An 18,658-nucleotide genomic window follows, 5' to 3' on the forward strand; every position below is an offset into this window, starting at 1 on the left:
AGGATGGCCCCCTCTAGTTCCCAAGGGCTGACAGCATCCAGAGTCAACTCTAACACCACTCTGCTATACAGCCCGGGGCAAATGAGTGACCATGATGAGCCTCTCCTCAACTAACATGAGGAATAAAAAAAATGTGTTTGCAATAAAGTCAAATGAAAAATATTCATCAATGTTGAAGGGTTTGTTAGTTCATACTTCTAGCATGGTTCCTGAGGGATAAATGTGGAAATAGTATATAAAAGAATGAAAATAATCTGCTAACACTTAGTTCCTGGACTATCTTTGAATTTTATACTCTATCGAGTGGCAAGCTGTTGGTTCAAAATGTTACAACTTACATCTCCTATCACCGCTAGTGCTGCTAATGCCGCAAGGGAACCCAACATGGCTGCCAGGGTTCTGTGAACAATCTGGAAAGGAATATAGGAAATTATTTCATTCTGGTCCACAGGGGTTTAAAATGCACAAAAACCTATATTGCTATTTGTATCCATTAATGTCAGCCATTCTGTACCATTATCTATTGACAAAATAAATAAATCATGGGTCTTGCTGTTTCAGAGCCTGGACACCCCAGAGACACACAAAAATAGCACCAGTCTGCCTTTTAAAGAAAGCTAATTCATTTTCTGAATAATTAGATGACCCAGAAGTAGAAGCAGAAGGCTGAAGTATGGTCTGTAAGGAAGTATGCTGTTAATTGTCATTAATTATTTACCATACATCCCTAGGCAACTAGACCATTAGTTCCACAACATAAATCAATTCTGCCCAATTGCTGAGACTGTTATTAAACCAAAGGCATATAATCAAATGCTTAATCTAATTGAGACTTCAGTGTTATCACTGAATCGTGAAAGTACTTTTTCTATTTAATTACAATTCAAATGAACATGAAATTTCTGAGACAAAATATGAAGAAAGGCAAAGATGCAGAGAAACTGGAATCCTCCAACATTGCTGGTGGGAATGTAAAATGGTGCAGCCATTATAGAAAAGTTTGGCAGTTTCTTAAAAAGTTAAAGAATAAATTACCAGATGACCAGAAATTCCACTCCTAGGAATTTACTCAAGAGAAATGAAAAAATGTATGTCCAATTAAATTAATTAAATGAGGCCATTAAACAGAAGTGGTTCCAACACCTTGGCAGCCTACATTAAGCAAACCAAAATCTAAGCCTATTATAAATGCCTCAAGGATAAGAAATAAAAATCTAAGGACAACTCATCATAAACAGCCAACTAGACATCCCAAATATGGCAAACACTTAAGCTATAGCTAATCAAATCATTTCCTTGCTGTTTCCCCCTTTTCCCTGTATAAGTCTTTCCCATAACTCCTGTCGGTAGAGCACTCCTAAGCACTCCCAGTTTGGCAATGCCCAATTCAAACTTATTTTGGTCAAATAAACTCTTAGAAATTTACTATACCTTGATTTATCTTTGAATAATTCACATAAAGCATAAATGTTCATAGCAACATTATTAAAAATAGACAAAAACTGAAAACATTCCAAATGTCTATCCATGGTAAGTGGATAAAGAAAAAGTAGTATATGTTACAACGTGGAACAATTGATACATGCTATGTTAAGAATGAATTGGGTAAATCTGAGGGGGAGACAAAGCATGAGAGACTGTGGACTCTGAGAAACAAACTGAGGTTTTGAAGGGGAGGGTGGGGGGGATGGGTGAGCCCGGTGGTGGGTATTAAGGAGGGCATGTATTGCATGGAGCACTGGGTGTGGTGCATAAACAATGAATCTTGGAACACTGAAAAAATTAAAATAAAATAAAAATCAACCCAAAATGCATAATGCAACTGTGAGAGAAATAAAACACAAAAGGCTGCATATTGTATCATTCCATTTATATGAACTATCCAGAAAAGATTAATTTAGAGAGAGACAAAAAAGATTGGGGTTGCCTAAGGCTGGAGGTAACAATAGAGACTGACTGCAAATGGGCCCAGGATGTCTTTATGGGGTGATGGAACATTCTAAAACTGTATCATGCTAATGGTTGCTGCTGTGGTCTGAACGTTTATGTCCTCCCAAAACTCATATGTTGAAATTCTAATTCCTAAAATGATGATATTAGATGGTTGGCTTTTGGGAAGTCATGAGGTCATGAGAGCAGATTCCTCATGAATGGATTATAAAAGATAATAAAAGTGCCATTACAAAAGAGGATCCAGAGAGATCTCTTGCTTCTTCCACCATGTGAGGATACAATGAAAAGTCTGCAACCCAGGAGAGTCCCCTCACCTGACTCCTCATCTTGATCTTGCCTTCCATTCTCCAGAACTATGAAATAAATTTCTTTCATTTATAAGCCAGCCAGTTTGTGGCACTTTGCTATAGCAGGCCTAAGAAATGAATACTGAAAAGTGGGGACACTCCTATAATACCTAAAAATGTGGAAGCAGCTTTGGAACTGGGTAATGGGTAGAGGGTGGAAGAGTATGGAAGGGCACACCAGGAAAAGCCTACATTGCTACTAACAGACCATTAAAAGCAATTTTGGTGAGCACTCAGAAAAGAAAGCCCTCAGAGAAGCCTCAGTCTTCATAGAGAATACGTAAGTGATCATGAAGAAAATGTTGGTGGAAATATCAGTAAAGACCATTCTGAGGAGGTCTCAGACAGAATGAGGAACATGTTATTGGACAATGGAGACAAGGTGATCCTTGTTATAAAGTGGCAAAGGACTTGGTTGAACTGTGTTTGTATCCTAGTTTGTGCAAGGTAGAACCTGTAAGGAAAGAAATTGGCTAACTGGCTAACTGGCTAAGGAGTTTTCTAAGCAAAAAGATGAAAAAGCTGCCTGGTTACTCTTCAGTGCTTGAAGTAAAATGAGATAAGTGAGAAATGACTTAAAGATGGAACTGTTAATCAGAAAAGAAAGAGCACATGCATCCAAATGTTCATGCAGCAATGTCCACAATAGCCAAACTGGGGAAGGACCCAAGATGCCTTTTAACAGACGAATGGTTGAAGGAGATGTGGTCCATATATACAAGGGAATATTACTCAACCATCAGAAAGGATGAATGCTCACTATTCATTGACATGGATGGAAGTGGAAGGGATTATGCTATGTGAAATAAGTCAAGCAAAGACAATTATCATATGGTTTCATTCATTTGTGGAACATAAGGGATTAGCACAGACGACATTAGGGGAAGGATGGGAAAACTGAAAGGAGGTGGGAATGATTAGAGGAGGAGATAAACCATAAGAGACTATGGACTCTGGGAAACAACCTGAGGGCTTCAGAGTGGAAGGGAATGGGAGGATGGGGTGGCCTGGTGATGGTACTAAGGAGGGCATGTGTTTTAATCAGCACTGAGTATTACACACAAATAATGAATCATGGAACACTAACAAAACTAATGAGGTACTGTTTGGTGATTAACATAACAATAAAAATGTAAATTTAACATATTAAAAAAAAACTAAGATTTACTTTGGAAAATAAGACAGAGCTCTAGTAAAGATACCCCTTCCCTTCTCGCCACAAAAGATAAATAAATAAATAAGAAGTTGAACTTTGAAATTTGTAATTTTCAGGCTATCCAAACTGAAAAAAGTGAGAAAGTTTATTTAGGAATGAACACAAAGGGCATGGCCAAATTTGGTAGGGTTATCAGTTTGGATCTGACATCTCAACAGAAGCTAGGAGCTATTCAACAAGACAAGGCAGAGAATAGTCAGCCATCTAAACTGAAGCCAAGACCTACCATCCATCACCGTGAAAGAACAGCCCAGGAAACATTTCAGAGATTATCAGTGTTGCCCCTCCCATTTTAGACCCAGAGTACAAGGGCCTATATTGCCATGTAGGATTTCAAAGGGTGGGCCAGTGGTGCTTGGCACTTCTTCACATTGTGGGCTCCAGTGGATCTGGTGTACTCAGTAATGCACAGGGTCATGGCTATCTCCACCTAGATTTTGAAGAATGGAAACCCTGGAGCCTCAGTTTTGGACCCAGGCATAGGATCACCAAGAGCACAAGATCACAGCAGGAAGACCCTGCTAGGGCAAACCCAGAACAGCTGTAGACCACAAGCCTTTGGTTCCAGACATCAGAATGGGGTGTGCCCAGCAAAGTCATGGGGGCAGGCTTACCCAAAGCAGAAGGCAGAACCCTTACTGGTTTTAGATTTTCTGGGGGACCTATCAATCCTTCCTTCTTTCCTGCATCTGCCTTCTGGAATGGGGATATCTACCCTATGCCTGTTCAACCATTGCATTTTGGAAGCACATAACATGTTTGAGTTCACAGACTCAACATCTTTGGTTCAAAGCTGGGAGAAATTTGTTTCCAGATATACATTGACTCTCATCCAAATCTGATTTAGATGCTATTTAGATGACACTTTGGACTTTAGACTTTTAAGTTAATGCTAGAATGAGTTAGGACTTACAGGATTATTGAAATGGAATGAATTTTGTCTATACTGCCTAGAGCAATCTATACTTTTAATGCCATTCCGATCAAAACTCCACCAGTATTTTTCAAAGAGCTAGAGCAAATAATCCTAAAATTTGTATGGAACCAAAATTGCTAAGGAAATGTTGAAAAACAAAAATAAAACAGGCAGCATCACGTTACCTGATTTCAAGCTTTACTACAAAGCAGTGATCACCAAGACAGCATGGTACTAGCATAAAAACAGACAGATAGACCAGTAGAACAGAGTAGAGAGCCCAGATATAGCCCCTCAACTCTATGGTCAAATAATCTTCAACAAAGCAGGAAAAAATATACAGTGGAAAAGACACAGTCTTTTCAATAAATGGTGCTGGGAAAATTGGAAGCTATATGTAGAAGAATGAATTTTGCATTTAAGAAGAACATGAATTTTGAGAAGCCAGGGGTAGAATTAATTATAGTCTGAATGTTCTGTGTCCCCAAAGCTGTGAGAAATAAATTTATTGATGATGAGGCACCTAATCAGTGGTATTGCATTATAGCAGCCCAAATAGACTTAGATAGGTGCTAAGGGCTGGTGAACACATTAGGGAGCACTTCTGCCCTCAGCACAGATGGACACTCAGGGTCTTGAGATATGGAAGGGAGCACTTCTGCCCACCTGTCAGGGATTCCTGAGGTAAGAACCACACCATCCCCGCACAGGACCCCTGAAGGAGGCTGCTGCCTCCAAAATGAAATGCAAATGAGCCTGCTTCTTATTCACATAACACCAAGGCACCATGTCCAGGCAGTGACAATGGCCAGGAAACTAAAGCCAACCATGCTCCCTCACAGAGTTCATGATCCACAGGGAACTAAACACAACCATTGGTCTGCACCTCAGAACAAGCTGGAGGGAGAACAGAGGGCAGATGTTTCTCCCACAGAGTCCAGAAGGGGCTTTAGGGCTAGAAACAATGAGATTTCCCAGCACATCTCTGAGAATAGCTAAAATAAAAAGTAGAAACAACACCAAATGCTCATGAGGATGCAGAGACTGGCTCACTCACATGTTGAGGGAGGAGTGTTGGTAGGAATGAAAATGGTCCAAAAAACTAAACATGCAACTACCTTATAACCCATCAATTCCATCCCACACATTTTATTCTAGGGAAATGAAAACCCATGTTCACACAAACCCTGTACATGAATAATCATAGCAGCCTTATTTGTAACTGCCCCAAACTAGAAATAAGCCAGATGTCCTTCAAGAGGTGAGTGGTGAAACATCTACATCATGGTGAAAAGGTACAAACCACTGATAGAAGCAACATTCTTGAAATGATAAAATTACAGAAATAGTGGGCAGATTAGTAATTGTCAGTGGGAAGGGGATTGTAAGGAATGGAAGGAATTGGATGTGGATATAAAAGGGCAACATGAGGGGTCCTTGGCAGGAATGGAGATATCCTGTATCTTGAATGGCTACATTAATATCCTGGTTGTGATTTTCTACTATAGCTTTATAAAGAGGAGCTGAATATGCTAGACCCATAATATGCCACTTTGGCATATTGATTTTTTTTTCTAACATCTTAATTTTATTTTATTTTTTTCAGTGTCCTAAGACTCATTGTTTATTCACCGCACCTAGTGCTCCATGCAATATGTGTCCTCCTTAATATTATTTGAGAAACAGCTGTTACAAAAAAGACACTCTAAACATTTTTTGTCCCCCTGAAAAGAAAAAATAAATAAATATCCTATGTGAAAGGTATTTTCCCTATACCAGGAGAATAGATGCCATCCTCATCACCAGAAATAGGGAATTCAGGGCTGAGAAGGCTATGTAAACAAGACGTGTTACTTCACTGACTTACTACCCAAACTCAAACTCTTTTCTCTTGTCAATTCTTCAAAAATGTATTATTTTCTTCTCTAAAATATGTAAAAGCTGGCTACTTTGCTTATTTCTTTGAGTCTCATATTTGGAGGGGGGCTCCTATATGTACAAAATTGGTTCGTATTCTCCTAGTAATCTACCTTCTGTCCACTTAATTAGCAAACTGTGATATAATGATGATAAAAAATATATCTTTTGTTATTTGGATGACCAACAATTTTTTCTCAGATATATCTAATCTTCATCCACAGTTCTTGAGTACATTTCAGAGCTATAAAAGTGAAATGAGATTAAAGAGTGCACTAGTGTTGATGAGCACCAGGTGTTATACAGAACACTAAATTGTACATCTGAAACTAATATGACACTATATGTCAACTAGAAGTTAAATAAAAACTTTAAAAAAAAAAGGAGTCCACATGTCATGATGAGCACCAGGTGTTATATAGGAGTGTTGGATCACTATATTGTACACCAAAACTAATATTACACTGTATGTTAACTAACTGGAATTTAAATTGAACATTTAAATAAGTAAATATAAATTAATTAATAAATAATAAAATCGGTGTCTTATTAATGACAGTGACTTTTGGACCCAACTCAAGGGCAGGAAGATCAACCATGTGACTAGAGGATTAAAACTGCTAGTTTCACTCCCCAAACTCCAGAGAGGATAGAGGGAATGAATCAGCCAATAGCCAATGACTTATTTAATCATTATTATATAATTAAACCTCCATAAAAATCCAAAAGGATAGCTTTTGGTCCTTGTTTTCAGAGAGCTTCCATGCTTGGGGAACCAGAATACTTTCACATGCCATCAAGCTGGGACCCAAGCTCCATGAGATCAGAAGCTCTTTTCTTGGACACCTTGCCTTGTGTATCTCTTCACATTCATTAATGCACTGGTAGATATAAGTAAGTGTTTCCCTGAGTTTCGTGAGCCACTCCAGCAAATTAATCAGACCTAAGGAGAAAGTTGTTGGAACCTCGAATTTGTTGCCAGTTGGTCAGAAGCCTGGGGCTTATGATTGGTTTCTGAAGTTGGGAGAGGACACTGAATACTTAACCTGTGGAATCTGATTTTATCACTGCGTAGATAGTGTCATAATTGAGTTAAGTTCTCGGACACCAGTAGGGTGTCTGACAATTGCTAAGTGTTGGTGGGGATTCCCATGCTAGAATTGAGTCTGAGAACCCTAAAAGATTAGCCAAAGAATGTAGGCTAGAAAAAAGGGAAATGTCTCCCATCTCCACAGTTACAAAACATTACCCTCAGGGGAAAGTGGATAAAGAGTACAGGGAATCACTGTATTTCTTTTAACTCTATGTGAATAGGCAGCTATGTAAAAATTAAAACTTTAATTAAAAAAAAAAAAAAGGCCTACTTCTCTCCTCCAAGACACTGCTAAACTTAAAACAAGAAGAGAATGTAGGATGGATTCTATTCAGCTATAAGAAGCTTTCACAACAAAATTCCCCCGTTAATTGAAAAAGAACAACAGTGCACTGCTCACGGCTCGAAGCACTGAGGATTCAGCAGTAAAGAGACAGGAGTGCCGTGGCTGTGTGGAGCCCACTCCTTGTAAACAAGAAATGAGTGTTTGGTAAACAGAGTGAGTGAGGTCCTGGGCCAAAGGGGCCTTAAAGTATGTCACAGTCAGAACACAGGACACCCAGAGAAGGAGGGGAGAGTCAGCTCTGAATAGGTGTCAGGGCCAAAAGGGGCTTCAGTGTCAGGAACAGAAGGGAAGGAGTGGTGGGGCCAGAGTCAGGGCCAGGCAATTGGGCCATGGTCAGAAGAGATTTAGATTTAATTTCATATTTCTCATTCAAAACAAACCAACTACTTGCCAAAATAAGTTGCATGTATTTCCTGCTTTGTATGTGTGTATATGAGAAAGAATAAAGAACAGTGAGAAAGAATTATAGGAAAATGTTGCAGATCAACAAACTTTAAGACAGCATGGAGCCTTGAGTGAGCTCTAAGCAACCTGAGTGTATGTTAATTTCCCCTGTTTTTGTTTAATCCAATGAGGCAGGTTGCCAAGAAGCAAAGCTCTTTTCCTTCTCACCACGGTTCCAAGGCAGGTTACATTTGTCTTATTTTTTCTATTTTTGAAAAGTATTACATAGAACATTTTTCTAATTTGTCAAAAATAGTTTTTAATACACTTTACATGAAAATCTTTGAAAGCTTCATGAAAGATAATAAAGCACAGTACATAATTTCATGAAGTCTGTACATAAATGCATTCTGTTCAGAGGTTTCAAATCATTTTAGAAACAGCTTTCATGAACAACAATGTATCTCTATATTTTGCCTGCTATGTGTGATATATTACAGAAACATAAAATTAAGTTCAAAAACTACATTGAAATGCAACTTTTCTCAAAAGTGCTCACAGAGATCACTTTTATGTGAAGCAATACCTTTTTAACTATTATTTTTACAAATAACACAGGCAAAATTGTTTCAAAATGTCAATAAACTATTCTGGGCAATGCAGATTCCAACTAATCGCAGAGCCTCTGGTAATAAAGACAACCACTTTCAATGTATTATGAAGTAAATTGCACAGGTGATGATAGACTTGCACTTTAACTGCATTCCTTATGATCTCATTAAGGGCTTAAATCAGTTATATTCAGTTATATCAGTTATTCTATTACATTAAAAAATACTACATATTCTGTTATTATGACAATGTAGTCTTATACTAGTGCAAGAAGGAAGAAAAGAGGAAGGAGAAGAATGAGAAGATAGAGGGAGGGTGGAGGGGGGAAAGAGAGACAGAGAAAGTGACACTATCAAACTACACCACAGTGATTCAGGTCTTCATCAGAACCAGTGTTTTGGGGGCGCCTGGGTGGCTCAGTGGGTTAAGCCGCTGCCTTCGGTTCAGGTCATGATCTCGGGGTCCTGGGATCGAGTCCCGCATCGGGCTCTCTGCTCAGCAGGGAGCCTGCTTCCCTCTCTCTCTCTCTCTCAGCCTGCCTCTCCATCTACTTGTGATTTCTCTCTGTCAAATAAATAAATAAAATCTTTTAAAAAAAAGAAAAGAAAAGAAAAGAACCAGTGTTTTGGAACCTAAACATTATCCTCACTTTGAATCACCGTTCTCTCGTCTTCTGCCCCACCCCGTCCTCAGACTAACCACTTTGGGCTGGAATGATCAGGCACCGGAACAAGCCATGACCTCTCACCCTGCACCCCACTTGACAGGCTCCCTTCTCATTAGCAGCACTTTCAGCCAATGCTCTACTGAGTCTCACATGACACAGAAGATGGATGGAACATTAAGTGTGTGCCAAAGATCTTGAGTTCCCTGACGTGTTGATAATCTTAGCTCAACAGAAGACCTAGTGGGCCAACAGGCATGGGAGATGCTGGTTAAACATAGATTCACATATGCCTCTCTACAATGTTTCCAAAACCATAATTACTACTGGGATTCTCTTCTCAAGATGCATCCAGAAGAAAGAGATGAAAGAACATGCACCCTGGGAGGGACCACAGGCTATCTGGGAGTCAGTACCCAGCCCCACTAATCCACTGAGGCCACACAAGCAGGCATGACAAATGCCGATCTGAGCAGAGCTTCAAATGTGCTGTGCAGACAAGAGTCCTCTCATCAAGTCCCAGCAGAGCAGAAAGCAGTGGGTTGTAAGTCACTGGGATGTTTGAGTGAGCACATCAAATGTGCTCAGAAAAATGTTGACTAATTTGGAAATGGGTCCAGAAGTAGGACACTACAGATAGAAAAGACCTAAAGTACATAGCAAGGCTTTCAAGGCTGGTAAGTAGTCCATAAAAGACTTGACATCAAATGTGATAGAAAATGGCAACTCAATTTATTTGGTAGAAAATCTTTAATAAGAGGTAAGATGCCAAAAATGTATGGATGAGCTTGGAGGTTTGGGTACATGGCTGAGGCAGCTGCTAAAACACAGAAGCTGTGAGGTATGAGGTGAATTCTGGAACAAGAGGTTGTGTGGTGTGAGGTGGATGATGGAAAAGGGGGCTATGAGGTAAGAGGTGGGTACTGGAACATGGAGTTGTAAGGTGTGATGCGGATGTGAGGTGGATGCTGGAACATGGGGCTGTGAGGTGTGAGGTGGATGCTAGAAGATGGGGCTATGAGGTGTGAGGTGGTGCTGGAGCATGGAGATGTGTGAGGTGGGTGCTGGAACATGGGGGCTGTGAAGTGTGAGGTGGATGCTGGAATATGGGGCTGTGAGGAAAGAGGTGGGTGCTGGAACATGGGGTTGTGAGGTGTGATGGGGGATGTGAGGTGGATGCTAGAACATGGGGCTGTGAGGTGAGAGATGGTGCTGGAACATGAGTTGTGAGGTAGAAGGTGGAATGGGCTTCTAGGCAATACCCACTGAGTTGGCTCCCTGTAGGCCTGTGGGTTTCCTCACAGTGCCCTCCAGATTGAAAGGTGGGTTGTATGTCATCCCCATCTCGCAGTGGTTCACAATGTGAATGAAAGAGAATTTGCACTCAAAGTTTATAGCTCTTGGATTGGACCAGGAGGCTGGAAAAGGTGAGAACTTTAGGGCATCTTGGGAGAAGTATATTTGGGTGCAGAGGTAAACATTTTGGCTGGTGGGTGAACTGGGTTGGATTGTATTATATGCTCCTAATCATCACCCTTGACCCCAGGCCATTACCCTACTTTGTCAGCTAGCCTGTGATCTGATGGGAGCAATCTACTACCTAGCACCCTGCCTCCAATACTTAGTTTTTTCTGCCCTTAATGTGTATGTTGTCAGTCCTGGCTGCTTGTTCTTGCTGATATCTTACCATTATTGTTATGTATATGGTATATTCCCTTTGCAAGGCCCATCATGCACTATGTGACCCAAGGAGAATGTATATGTACAAATCATATATTTTCTCTTTAGGTGTTACCCAAATAGTACCGAGTTAATTTTCTGGCATGGCTTATGTACCACAAAATTATAGATCCTCGAGCTTAAAGGCACCTCAAGATGTCATCTGGTATAGTCTTCAAGCATATAAAACATACTGACTCTGACCCAGAACTAAAGTTCCACAGCTGCAGGCTGTGAACATGTAGTCATATGAAGGTCAACCAAATCACCAATTGATCCTGTGTTGCCTAGGAAGACAGGTTGAGTTTCTCCTCAAAAAGGAAAATAAGAATAATTGTGTTACTGAATTTTCAGTGTTAAGTTCATAAGGTATAAATTCCTATTGCATATTGCAAACATTTCTGCTAAGAAACTACATAAGCTTGGCTACCACGGTAAAAGAAAACATGCCATTTGTTAACTCTTCTAGCCTTGGAGAACCACAAAAGGTGGCCACAACTCCCCAAATACATTTAGAGAATTAGGATGTTACCAAAAACTTTTTTTCATGTGTCTATATCTTAAAGGTTGAAATAAAGAAATATCTTAAAGGTTGAAATAAAGATTAGAAAAACACATTGTTCATTTGGGACGCCTGGGTGGCTCAGTCGGTTGGACGGCTGCCTTCGGCTCAGGTCATGGTCTCGGAGTCCCGGGATCGAGTCCCGCATCGGGCTCCCAGCTCCATGGGGAGCCTGCTTCTCCCTCTGACCTTCTCCTCGCTCATGCTCTCTCACTGTCTCTCTCTCAAATAAATAAATAAAATATTTAAAAAAAAAAAAAAAAGAAAAACACATTGTTTGAAGTCTCCCACAACTTCCTTGCAACATTTTCCAAAATGAGTGGTCTCTGGCCACACATCATCAAATAGACATTATTTCCAGGGCAGGATGAAAATACCATATTAGGTATGTCTACTTTCTTTTTCACAACCCTCAAAGAAGCCAGGTATACATGGGTGGTCTCAACTGTTTCCACCACCTTCCCATACTGTCCTCTTGCCTTGGAGGATAAGCAATTCTACAGAGTTGCTCTGGAATCAGAAATGCCAACACAGCCCAAGTGGGGTATGACCTGTTCTGCCTCAGATATGCATGAATACACCTGACCTGGGGTTTTTGTTTAGCAACATACAGTCACCTGCCAAACTGTGAGACTAAGGTGGGATCACAGTGCTTGATCTTGAAAAGAAAGTGGGTTTACTGAATTTTGTGTGAAGTGTCCATGATGCTCAAACCTCAAAAGCAGTGATGGGACTGACCTAAGTGAGGTGGCAGCCCCCCAAACAAGGAGCAACAAGGTAAGTCTCAATGACTCCAGCTAGACGCATGCTTCAGGCACAACTATCTGCCTATTCTGCACATGGGAGACTCTGGAAAGGAGGAAAAGTCATGAGGGCATCAGGTGACATGGGGGATGGGCGGCAAGAAGAGCAGACACCCTCATTGTCAGGGCCACCCAATTCTATGAGGATGGTGCTATCACCCTGAGGAGCTCTGAATTTACACACCCTTCTTGGCTCATTCTGGCCCAGGTGCACTAGGTAAGGCCCACAGGACCCAGGCCACCACCACCTCCACCCCACCCCGCTCAGCAAGCACACCCCCTTCCATTCTTTTCAGAATTTCTTAAGCAAACTTCAAGCAGAGAAAGTCAATTATCATATGGTTTCACTTACTTGTGAAGCATAAGGAATAACATGGAGGACATTAGGAGAAGGAAATAAAAAGCAAATTGGGGGAAATTGGAGGGGAGATGAAGCATGAGAGACTGTGGACTCTGAGAAACAAACTGAGGGTTTTGGAGGGGATGGGGGAGCAAGGTTGGGTAAGCCTGGTGCTGGGTATTAAGGAGGGCACATATTGCATAGAGCACTGGGTGTGGTGCATAAACAATGAATCTTGGAACATTGGAAAAACAAAATAAAATTAAATTAAAATTTAAAATGTTAAAAGAAAGAAAAAAAAGGTTCACATGGACATTTGCAGAAAAACATGTGTGAGCTTGGAGTAGACTCTAGAACAGTAATGGATGCTGGAAATTCCCTCTGATGGCAGTGCCAATACTTAAGAACTGGGAACACCCAGTGCTTCCCCAAGGCACAACACCAGCTCGGCAAGAGCCATTATATTCTCTCTACTTAAGAGAGAACCAGACTCGACAGGCTCTGACACTGAAGTTCAATTGCACCATTCTTTCCAGTAGGGGCCTGATTGTCCTACACTTTCAGCTGGCCTCTTAATGTTTGTATGGCTACAGTGCATGGGGCCAGCAGGCCTCTTCCCACTGTGGTCCCTCAGTAACCCAGGCTACCTCACCACACACCATCACTAAGGCAAGAAGAAGGGAGAGTTGCTCTGCTGATAACCCAACAACCAGGCATAAGGCAAGACTACATCTTACCTCAGAGGGGAGGGTGTTCATCCCACCATGCACTGAAGGACCAGGGTACCTTCACATCATGGGACAAAAGGATGAAGGCCAACCACCTATATAAAATGGCCACATCCTCTTCCTAAGAGACAAGGGAGGGTGGTAAGAAGACCCACCTGGCAGGCAGTGCCACCAGTAACAATATCAGAACAAACATAGATGAAAGCCTGGCCCTGGCCCAGCAGGGGTGCTGTTATGACCTGAGCTATAAGGAAACACAGAAATATAATTCAGTAGAACCAGGAAAACAACACATGAACAAAATGAGGAATTTAACAAATGGATAAGAAATCATAAAAAATAACCAAACAAATTCTGGAGCTGAGGAATTTAATGAATGAAATGAAAAATGCAACAGAGAACATCAGCAGCAGGGTAGATCAAGTGGAAGATAAAATAAATGATCTAGACACAGAATGGCTATCAGACACATGAAAAAAATGTTCATCATCACTAGCCATCAGGGAGATTCAAATTAAAACTACATTGAGACACCACCTTACACCAGTTAGAATGGCCAAAATTAGCAAGACAGGAAACAACATGTGTTGGAGGGGATGTGGAGAAAGGGGAACCCTCTTACACTGTTGGTGGGAATGCAAGTTGATGCAGCTTTTTTGGAGAACAGTGAGGAGATTCCTCAAGAAATTAAAAATAGAACTTCCCTATGACCCTGCCATTGCACTACTGGGTATTTAACCCCAAAGATACAGATGTCATGAAAAGAAGGGCCATCTGTACCCCAATGTTTAGAGCAGCAATGGCCATGGTCGCCAAACTGTGGAAAGAACCAAGATGCCCTTCAACGGATGAATGGATAAGGAAGATGTGGTCTATATACACTATGGAGTATTATGCCTCCATCAGAAAAGATGAATACCCAACTTTTGTAGTAACATGGACGGGACTGGAGGAGATTATGCTGAGTGAAATAAGTCAAGCAGACAGAGTCAATTATCATATGGTTTCACTTATTTGTGGATCATAACAAATAGCATGGAGGACATGGGGAGTTAGAAGAAGGGAGTTGGGGGAAATTGGAAGGGGAGGTGAATCATGAGAGACTATGGACTCTGAAAAACAATCTGAGGGGTTTTAAGTGGTGGGGGTGTGGGAGGTTGGGGGAATCAGGTGGTGGGTATTATAGAGGGCATGAATTGCATGGAGCACTGGGTGTGGTGAAAAAATAATGATACTGTTATGCTGAAAATAAATAAATGGAAAAAAAAAAAAGAATGTCCAATGGGGGGAAAAAAGTCTATTCAACAAATGGTGTTGGGAAAATTGAACAGCCACATGCAGAATGAAACTGGACCATTTCCCTACACCACGCACAAAAATAGATTCAAAATGGATGAAGGACCTCAATGTGAGAGAGGAATCCATCAAAATCCTTAAGGAGAACACAGGTAGCAACCTCTTCGATCTCAGCCATAGCAACTTCTTCCTAGAAACATCGCAAAAGGCAAGGAATGCAAGGGCAAAAATAAACTATCGGGACTTCAGCAAGAACAAAAGCTTTTGCACAGCAAAGGAAACAGTCAACAAAACCAAAAGACAACTGAAAAAATGGAAGAAGATATTTGCAAATGACATATCAGATAAAGGGTTAGTATCTAAAATCTATAGAAAACTTATCAAACTCAGCACCCAAAGAACAAATAATCCAATCAAGAAATGGGCAGAAAACATGAACAGACATTTCTGCAAAGAAGACATCCAGATGGCCAATAGACATATGAAAAACTGCTCCACATCACTCGGCATCAGGGAAATACAAATCAAAACCACAATGAGATACTACCTCACATCAGTCAGAATGGCTAAAATCAACAAGTCAGGAAATGACAGGTGTTGCCAAGGATACGGAGAAAGGGGAACCCTCCTACACTATTGGTGGGAATGCAAGTGGGTGCAGCCACTCTGGAAAACAGCATGGAGGTTCCTCAAAAAGTTGAAAATAGAGCTACCCTAGGAGCCAGCAATCACACTACTGGGTATTTACCCTAAAGATACAAATGTAGTGATCCAAAGAGGCACGTGCACCTGAATGTTTATAGCAGCAGTGTCCACAACAGCCAAACTATGGAAGAACCTAGATACCCAACAACAGATGAATGGATAAAGATGATGTGGTGTGTGTGTGTACACACACACACACACACACACACACACAATGGAATAGTATGCAGCCATCAAAAGAAATGAAATCTTGCCATTTGCAATGACGTGGATGGAACTAGAGGGTATTATGCTGAGCGAAGTTAGTCAATCAGAGAAAGACAATTATCATATGATCTCTCTGATATGAGGAATTTGAGAGGCAGGGCAGGGTGTTTGGGGGATAGAGAGGGAAAAATGAAACAATATGGGTCCCTTTGGATCACTACATTTGTATCTTTAGGGTAAATACCCAATAGTGCAATTGCTGGGTCATAGGGCAATAAAAAAATAAATAAATAAAAAAAAAAAATGAAACAATATGGGATTGGGAGGGAGAAAAACCATAGAGATTCTTAATTTCACAAAACAAACTAAGGTTTTCTGGGGATTGAGGGTGTAGGGAGAGGGTGGCTGGGTTATGGACATTGAGGAGGGTATGTGCTATGGTGAGTGCTGTGAAATGGGTAAGCCTGATGATTCACAAACCTATACCTCTGGGGCAATAATACATTATAGGTTAATAAAAATAATTAAATTTTAAAAAGAAATTTTAAGAAGATCTCAAAAAGATCTTTACACCCCCATATTTACTGCAGCATTATTCACAGTAGGCAAAATAAGGAAACAACGTAACCATCCATTAAAGAATAAATAAATAAAGAAGATGTAAGGTGTGTGGATGTGTGTGTGTGTGTCTATGTGTGTGTGTGTATTTGTAATGAAATATTATCCAGCCAGGATAAAAAAAATAGAAATATTGCCATTTATGACAACATGGACAGACCTTGAGGGCATTATGCTAATGAAATAAGTCAGACAGAGAAAGACAAGTTACTGTATGATCTCACTCATATGTGGAATCTAAAAAAACCTAACTTGTAGAAAAAGAGTAAAATGGTGGTTACCAAGGCCTGGGGGATGGGGAAATTGGAGAGAGGTTTGAGGATACAATCTTGCATCTAGAGGATAAATAAGTTCTGGAGACCTAATTAATGCACAGCATAGTGATTATAGTCAACAGTAATGTATTGTAAACTTCAAAGTTGCTGAGAGACTATATCTTAATTGTTCTCACCACATCAAAGAATTGATAATTATGTAACAGTGATAGAGTATTGGTTAAATTTCCAGTGGTAATCATATTGCAATATACAATGTATCAAGTTAATATGTTATACACTTTAAACTTACACCATGCTTAAAAAAACTTATACAATGTTGTATGTCAATTAAATCTCAATTTAAAAAAATATGTGCATTCTAGACCTTGTGTCCTCTAATAATGGCAAAAATAAAAAAGAAAGAAAGGAAGAAATACTCTGTAAAATGCTAAAATAGAATCTTCTACACATTGTCAGCAAATAAAATAACTTTCCAGAAAGTTTGATATGGTACAAAAATGTACCATATCATCAAGAGACTTGCCCAAGCTAGACCATAAAAGCATACCTGATGGGGGAGAGAAACATCTTCCAACTCCCTTCACTTTCTCTACCCCCAGCAGATATGCCATAATGTCACCTGTCCCTTGTGGCTCCCATCTCTTCCCAGTGTGGCACCAGTTCCCAAAGCACCAGAGAGAAGGTCCAGGCCAGCCCACACACTGGAAGGTCTCAGACGGTAAAGGAAAGGAGATAAGCCAGTTTTTGTCCTCAGAGTGATGGCATGGTATGGAAGTGCCTCTTGCATCCTGACTCTGAGCTCTATCACCTAGAGGAGGTCACGCGGGGAAGGAATGGAACTCTGGCAAGGACCTGAGTATGGACACTCCCTGTGTGGTCAGGATTTGTCTGTCCCCAATCCTGAGAGTACCTAGGCTTCTGGGGAACCAACTCTCCAAACTTCCAGATGCAGGCAACAAGTCAGACTCTCAAACCCCTTGCCTCAGCACAGCTCAGTCATGGCACCAGAGGTGAGCCAGTGACATGAAGACAAAGTAGTATTGGGACCTATCTTGTGCATACACTCAGCACACATTCAGTCTCACATTCATGCATATACAAACACTGTCACATACCCTCACTAACTCAAACACACACAGTCTTGCACAATCACATCTCATCTTGCACACTCACACAACATCAACAGTCTCACATACCCATATTTGCCCATGCAGACACAACTCCACAACCTCCTCACACTCTCATTCACATGTAGTCTCACGCATGCATACACACTCATCTCAAATGTGCTTCCAATTGATCCCTCCAGCTCACAGAAGCCAGGTCTTTTGATTACAGACAAAGCCCTGACTGATCAAACTGGGGGACAAGGCAAGCACCTGCCTATGAACTTCAGATTTCTTCTTGTATATGTACAAGAGAGTCAGTCCCTTGTATCACCCACATGTGCAAGACGTTAGGGTCAGGGGGCAGCTGGGCTGGGGCACCTACTCTCAGCTGTATACTAAAGCTCAGCAACCATGTGACACCTTTGGATACCTCCACTCCCCCTCCTCAGAGAGGGAACTTGGTCATGGAAGAACACGAGTTCAGTCCTGCCTCTCCCACTTACCATGGCTGAGATCTGCATCAGGTCATCCTCTCTAAGGTTTCTCCACATATTCACAGGTTCTAGAAATTGGGGTATGGATGTCTGAAATGGGGGTGGGGGAGCTTATTCAACCTACCATATCTTTTTGGAATTAAATAATATAACATTTGAAAACACAAAACTGGACAATGGTGGATGCAGAAGAGATATTCATTCACTGCTTATATAGCTTTTCCTGTTGTGGCTGCAGATGTTTCCCTGCTCCTTGACAAGCAATGCAGACTAGGGAGATGCATGGGTCCCAAAAGGCAATCAATCCACCAAGAACTGAGCTCTTACTTCATCTTTACCAGCACAGGGATT

The 18,658-nt window shown here is 40.9% G+C and overlaps 1 protein-coding gene across 1 annotated transcript in view; it reads right to left on the bottom strand.

Moving 5' to 3' along the window:
* OCA2 (OCA2 melanosomal transmembrane protein) overlaps window positions 1-18,658 on the bottom strand; it is a 415,724-nt gene that overhangs the window by 280,402 nt on the left and 116,664 nt on the right. The window contains exon 10 of the mRNA XM_059372062.1: window positions 339-410. Within this exon, the coding sequence (XP_059228045.1) occupies window positions 339-410 (72 nt within the window). The remainder of the gene's footprint in view (window positions 1-338; window positions 411-18,658) is intronic.

This window comes from Mustela nigripes, chromosome 13 (genome assembly GCF_022355385.1).
Source record: "Mustela nigripes isolate SB6536 chromosome 13, MUSNIG.SB6536, whole genome shotgun sequence".
NCBI classification, from domain to species: Eukaryota; Metazoa; Chordata; class Mammalia; order Carnivora; family Mustelidae; genus Mustela; species Mustela nigripes.